This window comes from Oncorhynchus kisutch, linkage group LG1 (assembly GCF_002021735.2).
Source record: "Oncorhynchus kisutch isolate 150728-3 linkage group LG1, Okis_V2, whole genome shotgun sequence".
NCBI lineage: Eukaryota > Metazoa > Chordata > Actinopteri > Salmoniformes > Salmonidae > Oncorhynchus > Oncorhynchus kisutch.
Genome location: NC_034174.2, coordinates 40,097,115 through 40,105,534, shown reverse-complemented (window position 1 = coordinate 40,105,534; position 8,420 = coordinate 40,097,115). Strand labels below are relative to the sequence as shown.

At 42.0% G+C, this 8,420-nt stretch overlaps 1 protein-coding gene across 2 annotated transcripts; it reads right to left on the bottom strand.

The window, feature by feature from the left end:
* Positions 1-1,674: 1,674 nt before the first annotated feature.
* On the bottom strand, positions 1,675-8,105 carry pnp4a (purine nucleoside phosphorylase 4a). Of its 2 annotated transcripts, XM_020487250.2 has the most exons (6): positions 7,904-8,105; positions 6,615-6,778; positions 5,865-5,968; positions 3,415-3,590; positions 2,962-3,152; positions 1,675-2,664 (listed from the first exon to the last, which is right to left on the bottom strand). In XM_020487250.2, the coding sequence occupies exons 1-6, from the start codon at positions 7,918-7,920 to the stop codon at positions 2,447-2,449; spliced, it is 870 nt and encodes a 289-aa protein (XP_020342839.1). In that variant the 5' UTR covers positions 7,921-8,105; the 3' UTR covers positions 1,675-2,446. The 2 variants fall into 2 exon arrangements, with proteins under 2 accessions (XP_020342839.1, XP_020342831.1); XM_020487242.2 differs by lacking the exon at positions 7,904-8,105 and having other exon boundaries at positions 6,615-6,801.
* Between the last annotated feature and the right edge of the window lie 315 nt (positions 8,106-8,420).

Below are 8,420 nucleotides of genomic sequence, written 5' to 3'. Positions count from 1 at the left end.
AAGACATTGTAAACTTTTTCCAAACGAACCTAGATGAAGCAACTTCTCAGGTTAATTAAAGTTGAATTCCCAAATAGCCTATACAGGTCTGATTTATCATTAAATTGATAAATCAGTCAAATTTGGTTTTTGCAAAACCATTCAGTAATCCAGTACTGACAGAAGCCCCGCCCCAGCGGGAAGCCCATGTGGTTAGGGAGAAGTGCACCAGTGTTGAATGTGCCCAACATTTGATCTACTGTTCACACTTATGATATCCAATCAATGGAGATGTATGGATTATCGTCTTGTTTAATTTAATAAGTTAAATTGTTGAACATAACTTAATGTTCTTCTGATCAAATGAGACACTTTTAAACTTCTCATATTAACCTAGATGAAGCGACTTCTCAGGTTAATTAAAGTTTAATACCCAGATAGTCTACCCAGGTAGGATTAATCATTGGCATTGATTCATTAATTCAATTTGCTTTTGCAAATTCATTCAAGATTAAACATGTCTTTGCAGCTTCCAATGAATTCCAAACACAAACTTTGAAAAAAAAAGGAAAAATTTTCCTCTAAATTTTTCTAATAATGTACAAGCTATCACAGGAGGTGGTCACCACTCCTCCGCTAATTAGTGAACCTCCACCCATAAAAGGATTCATCTCTGACCTCAGCAGCAATACCAACCCTAATTATGCCATTAGCAAAAAAACAGCCGAAATTGCCAACCCTCTCCAAAATCAACCATCAAACACAGGCTTTGTGACGGTTCTCCCCACTTTTGCACTGATGTATCGCCATGAAAATGTGACATCAGTCCAATATCACAGTGCACAGCTGAAGCACGTGCCAGACATGGCTAACATGAGGGGACAGGTGGAGAGAACTGAGCAACTATTGACAAAAGCAGGAAATGAAAACATTCTGCTAGTCGAGGAACTGCGTTTGAAATCTGAACAATTAAAACTAATTGCAAATATTTATGATGATGAACGAGCACAAACTCTTCAACAAAATCGTTGTCTCCAGGAACAACTCGATTTAGCCAAAACTAAATACGAGGTAGTCCACTCCAAACTAGATAAATCTGTTGAGTTATCTACAAATAGGAGCGCACAATTTGATAACATGCAGGCAGTTTTGTTGAACGTTACTCAGAGTAACACGGTTCTACTCAAAATTCTGCAGACCAAAGACAATCAATTGATGAACACAATGACAAAGTTGGATGACAAATAAGCAGAACTCATTGAAGTCGCTGACCAAATGAATGATGAGAGAACTCGAGTGATGAAGATGGAAATCTTGATTTCTAAGCAAGAGGAAGAAATATCATCACTGAATCCCTCGCTCCGTACTCAAGACCTCTATCTGCAAACCATGACAGATAAGTTTGAGACCGAAAGGAGCAAGTGCGACACTCAAATGTCCAAAATCAGTACTCTAAGCGCTCAAGTGGACTCTGCAATGCAGCAGAATACCACCCTTAGGTACCATCTGGTACCATCTGTTTCTATTTCCTGTGTTTCTATTTCCTGTGTTTCTATGTCAAACAGTTTAGTTATATTTCAGTCTTCTGTGATGTATATGAAGTGTAATATTGCCTACTTTGACTTTACAGGCAACATACCGTGAATCTTGTGTAAATTATGTATTCGGCTACAGGAAAATTACATAACACAATTCTTTCAGAATTCAATGCTTTTTTATTTGATAAAACATTTTGTCTATGCAATCCGTACCCAATATCAGACAAACGTTGGCTAACAATATACAATTGAAATAGATTGTACTTTACATGAATGAAACCACCATATAAATACATAAATATAAATGTGCACAATTATATGAATCTATGTAATTATCTGAATATGTGACATATTGATTTGTAATACATAATAATTAATCATGAATAGAGCTGCATTATAATATTTCACTTGTATTATCTGTGAACAAGTATTAGCACACAATTGTGAATAGAAAGATTAGTTAATACAGCTGAAAAATAATAAGTTAAGTTGTCAATTTGAGAGTGCCGGTTTTTCACACCAAATACAAATATACCACAGTTAAACCTCAGTAGTGATATCACAAAATACAAATGAGAGTATTTTGATTTAACCTTTTTGTTTACTAGGCAAGTCAGTTAAGAATACATTCTTATTTACAATGACGGCCTAGCAACAGTGCCTTGTTCAGGGGCAGAACGAAAGATTATTACCTTGTCAGCTCGGGGATTCGATCTAGCAGCCTTTCGGTTATTGGATTCTTGTTATGCATCCGAAACGGGCACCCTATAGTGCACTACTTATAGGGAATAGGGTGCAATGGGCTCTGGTCGAAAGTAGTGCACTAGAGAATAGGGTGCCATTGGCTAGGTCGCTGTTGAATGTTTTCATCATGATGAGCGAATTCGAAAGGTTTCAGTGTAGCTTTGCATCTTGCTGCTCTCTTCAGTTCAAGTCGTGTTGTTGTTGATGTCCATCCGGCTGACCAGCTCTGTGACCAGCATCTGCAGCGTTTGTGAGCGCAGCTTGCTGACCTCCAGTACAGCTTCGTGGTTGACAGACTCTGTGTCATTGTAGCTCTTCACCACCTTGTTGGTGATGAGAGAGAGGCCGAACACCCTCATGCCACAGTGGGTGGCTACCACCACTTCTGGTGCTGTGCTCATTCCTATGAGGAGGAGAGAAGCGGAGAGAAGGAAGATGAACACCTGCTGCTACTCACATAATATTATAATGCATTAGAATGGACACCTAGATTTTTATGAACGGACAATATTATTATGTACAAAGCACACCTCAGATGTCTGAGCAGATTTTGCCCCAAAATTATATCTTATCATGGCACCAATCACCAACCACTTTAATAAACAGATCGATCTAGAATGCATTATTGGCAAGAGAGCAAAAAACGATCTGGGACCAGGCTAGAATCTATCTGGGAGTGAACAAGCTCTAGTTCTCTCACCCACGGCGTCCACCCCTAGTCTGTGAAGGAGTCTGGCCTCTGCGATGCTCTCGAAATTGGGACCTCCCACCATACAGTAAACCCCTTCCTGGACGAACTGAGAGACGCCCATGCTTTTACAGAGGTCAAAGGCTATCTTCCGCAGGTCTTTGTCATACACACCAGACATGGGAGGGAACCGGGGACCAAACCTGGTCAACACAAGACAACAATGTTCAAATTCAAGAATTGTGATGAATATGAATGTGAATGTCCATCTATGAAGCGGAATAAAGCACACCAATCAATGATGGGCTCTATTGAAGCATGTAGGCTACTGAACCACAGCACTGAAGGGTCACAAAGCACCAAAGGCTCGTTGGAGTCGTTTCTGGTATTTCGGAATTGTTTGTGGTATTTAGTAAGTAGGACCTAGTGAGAACCACTGACACTAGACTAGAGGATCTCACTCACTTGTCATCATTGGGTCCGTTGAGGGGATTGAGCCCAGCCAGACCAGGGAAGTTGATATGATCTTTGATGATCATGATGTCCCCAACCTGGTAGCTGTCTGCCAGCGAGCCTGCTGCGTTGGTTACTATCAGGGTCTCCACCCCCAAGAGCTTAAATACCCGCACGGGAAAGGTAGTCTGTGTGACAGTGGGAGAGAGACAGAGAGAGAGATGTTTGCTCTGATATTTGCACATCGTTATAACACCATAATATGACATTTGAAATGTCTCTATTCCTTTGAAAATTTTGTCAGTGAAACGTTTACTGTTCATTTTTTTTGTTTATTTCACTTTTGTGTATTATCTATTATACTTGCTTTGGCAATGTAAGCACTACATGATTGCACAGACAAGTCTTCAAATGAGTGGATTCGGCTATTTCAGACACACCCGTTGCAAACAGGTGTATAACATTGAGTACACAGCCATACAATCTCCATAGTCAAACATTGGCAGTAGAATGGCCTGTACTGAAGAACTCAGTGACATTCAACGTGGCACTGTCATAGAATGCCACCTTTCCAACAAGTCATTTCATCAAATTTCTGCCCTGCTAGAGCTGTCCCGGTCAACTGTAAGTACTGTTATTGTGAAGTGGAAACCTCTAGGAGCAACAACGGCTCAGCCGCGAAGTGGTAGGCCACACAAGCTCACAGAACGTGACCACCGTGTACTGAAGAGCACAGCGCATACAAGTAATCTGTCCTCGGTTGCAACACTCATTACCGAGTTCCAAATTCTGGAAGCAACGTCAGCACAAGAAGTGTTCATCGGGAGCTTCATGAAATAGGTTTCCATGGCCGAGAAGCCACACACAAGCCTAAGATCACCATGCGCAATGCCAAGCGTCGGCTGAAGTGGAGTAACGCTTGCCGCCATTGGACTCTGGAGCAGTGGAAACGTGTTCTCTGGAGTGATGAATCACGCTTCACCATCTGGCAGTCCGACATACAAATCTGGGTTTGGCGGATGCCAGGAGAACGCTACCTGCCCGAATGCATAGTGCCAAATGTAAAGTTTGGTGGAGGAGGAATAATAGTCTGGGGCTGTTTTTCATGGTTCGGGCTAGGCCCCTTAGTTCCAGTGAATGCTACAGGTTACAATGACATTCTAAATGATTCTATGCTTCCAACTTTGTGACAACAGTTTGGGAAAGGACCAAGTGGAAGCAATTCCTCACAGCAATGTTTCAACATCTAGTGGAAAGCCTTCCCAGAAGAGTGGACGTTGTTATAGCAGCAAAGGGGGGACCAACTCCATATTAATGCCCATGATTTTGGAATGAGATGTTTGACAAGCAGGTGTCCACATACTGGAGCCAATAAAGCCCTTTGAACTGAACTGAATTGAATTGAGAGAGATGATGTGATGAATAAAGGTAGAGAGTTGAACTCAAAACAAGGTGCATTACAGCACAGCTTCAGTAAGCCTAAAGTGGGTCTACATATCCCCTTGAGTAACTGCCTGAGCCCAGAGCCGACTTCATAAAACCTGGAGTTATGCAAGAAAGACAATAGCAGCATTGAATGGCGTAATGTTGAATTAGCGTGCAAGTGAATTAGCCATGTGATGCAGGTCAACGTGATCACCCGAGGTCAGATGCTGTGACTCATTGGGTGCATCTCAAATGGTGCTTATAGTGCACTACCATATGGCCTCTGGTCAATAGTAGTGTATTTGGGGCACATTCATAGACTCTCTCGTGCTAACAGTTAGCTCCAACAGTACACTAATATCTAAGAATTCACAACAATACACACAAATCTGGTGAGTGAGTGAGTTAGTGAGTGAGTGGGTTGGAGGTCAGCCAACCACTGCCTCCCAGTGAGTGATCAGCAGCCCCAGTCACATGGGCCTCATATGCTGCAGATTACTCCCAAGCCAGAGCCCAATGGAGAAAGGAAGACAGACCAGCTACCCTACCAGCTGCTGTTTCATAACCAGATTAGAGTTCCTCAAGTCCCAGGCATGTCTTGTTCATTGGAACCCTTGATTCATAGCCTTTCCGTCACTTTGGATCCTAAATTATGTTGAAATGCAACACAGCATGTCAAAATCATCTAAACAGTAAAACAAATACAGAGCTGTGGGAGAGTGTTGAGTCCCACTGTTTCTCATAGCCTTAAAGGTCCTGATGAAGACCTGGCGGGACTAATGCTTTTCATTTTAAAATAATAATACACATGTCTGCAAGAAATAACTATTATAGTATTAGTTCTTTCTCTAGTGTTTCTCTAGAATCGTGTCCTTTAATGGTATTTACCCTGGGTCAAATGAGAGCAGGATATTAGAATGGTGTGTTTCTTGGTACTAATATTTGCTCCCTGAGTTACAGTGACAGTCTGTTTAGGGGATGTGGGATGTGCATTAACACTTGTTTCTCAATACTTACCACTGTGATCTGGTACTGACCTTACAGAGTGAGTGTCCCTCATACATATGGAAACGTCCCTGCATGCAAACACACGTCTTCCCTTTCAGCTCCCCAAACACCAGTCTCCCAGCGTGTCCTTGCACTGTGAAGCCATGCACACGCACACGCACACGCACACGCACACACGCACACACACACAAGCAAAGTCAGTTGTTACATAAACTACAGTTCAAAAACACACCTTTAACAACGCTGTTAAACTTGTTCCCTATGTTTAAAGTTTAATGCTGGTTTATTGACATTACGAAGGTTCCAAGTTAGGATGGTCATTTGTCAGGATGGCCAAAGTGGTCAGCATAGCCATTTGTGGTGTGTTAGGTTGATTGTGTTGATCGTTAATATTATACTGCATGCTACAATCTTATTGTAACAGGTAGCCTAGCGGTTAAGAGAGTTGGGCCAGTAACAGAAAGGTGGAAAATTCTACCATGGTGGAAAATTCGAACATTCTGCCCTTTACCCCCAACAACAACTGTTCCCCGTGCGCCAATGATGTCGATTAAGGCAGCACCGCGCACCTCTCTGATTCAGTGGGTTGGGTTAAATGCTGAAGACACATTTCGGTTGAATGCATTCCCTTCCCAATCAATGTACTGTATGTTACACAAACTTCTGTCACTGGTAATGTCAATATTCCCGGCCCCCAACTCTCTCTTTCTACATCTCTCCATTTCTTTCTCTCTCTATCTCACCATCTCTCTATCTATTTACCTTTCACTTTCTCTCACCTGTGCTCTGTGGGAACCCAGGGATGTCGGAGTAGGGGAAGGAGTCCTGGCACTTGAGAGCGTCAGCTAGCATGCCCAGTCCGGAGCCACAGATGATGGCCACTTTTGGCCGGTGCTGCGTCTGAGACAGGAGCCAGCTGGCTGTCTTCTGATAGTCATCATAACTGAGGGAGGAAGTGGAGAACATTGTGACTCACACTGTCTAGAGGGAGCTCTGGGAAAAATAACTCTCCTGTCTAGAGGGAGCACTGGGGACAATAACGATCCTGTCTAGAGGGAGCTCTGGGTAAAATAACTATCCTGTTTAGAGGGAGCGCTGAGTAAAATAACTATCCTGTCTAGAGGGAGCTCTGGGAAAAATAACTCTCCTGTTTAGAGGGAGCACTGGGGACAATAACTATCCTGTCTAGAGGGAGCTCTGGGGACAATACCGATCCTGTCTAGAGGGAGCTCTGGGTAAAATAACTATCCTGTCTAGAGGGAGCACTGGGGACAATAACGATCCTGTCTAGAGGGAGCTCTGGGTAAAATAACTATCCTGTTTAGAGGGAGCGCTGAGTAAAATAACTATCCTGTTTAGAGGGAGCTCTGAGAAAAATAACTATCCTGTTTAGAGGGAGCTCTGGGTAAAATAACTATCCTGTTTAGAGGGAGCTCTGGGTAAAATAACTATCCTGTTTAGAGGAAGCTCTGGATAAAATAACTCTCCTGTCTAGAGGGAGCTCTGGGTAAAATAACTATCCTGTAACTGTCCCCTCGCTGACAATTTGGTTCCAGTACAAAAAGGGGTATATTTTAAGTCAAAAAGTCTTGTATGTTGCATTGTGAATGTTCACATACTGGAATGTCTTGCAATCCAGACCACATGTGATTGTACTTAACATATATTAATGGTGTATAACACAGGGTTAGGGAGGGTCAATTAGAACTGAAGTCATTCAATTCAGGAAATTATTTGAATTGATGATTAGAAAATGTAAAAGCTTTTTAAAAAACGCTTCTCCTTTTCACTTTATTGAGAAGTCATTGTATATCATATACTTAGATACATTTCTTTCAGTATGAGTGAGATATTCTGTTGTCTGTCAGACCATAAGGTTGCCTTACAGAAATTCATATTGCCATAAAACTGCCGAAGAGGTATTAATTTGTCTAACCTAAGCGGTAAGGATCTCCATAACCACATAAGAGATAGATATACTTATACGAGATCGATTTAATCCTGTAAAAAAAAGAATATGGACACCGGAAAACGCAATGAAAAAGTCAAGAGAAAAGCAATGACTTACCAGATCTGATCTTTCATTCTGAAGGTTATGTGGTTGAAATAGGTCTTGCCCAATGATGTAGGTCTTAAAACACAGCCCGATGTTGATGCTGTGATATTTGTTAAGATGTGGGATCTTCCCCTAGATGATATAACAGAGTACTAGGTATAGACACTGCCGTATAGACACTGCTGTATAGACACAGTGTTGTGTGAATGTTACAGTCTCTTTGGCTGCAGTTAAATAGACTCTGTGACAGTTCCAGAGTAGTCACATGGTCCCTGATTGGTCATAACCCTGCCATGGCCAATGGAATTAACAAATAAAATGCTCTCTAGTAGAGAGGTGTGTCATTGAGTTGTGTGCGTAAGGGCCAAATTATATTGAAGCTCCACATTGAGTCACTTTGCTCCTGTATAATTCCTTTGGCTCTGTTTTGTGTCAAGCCTGTCTGTGTAATTCTGAGTTAAGATGGTGATACTGTTCACGTTTTGTGTTCCCCTCCTAATCAGATTTTGTAGTGGACCTGCTAAAGTTA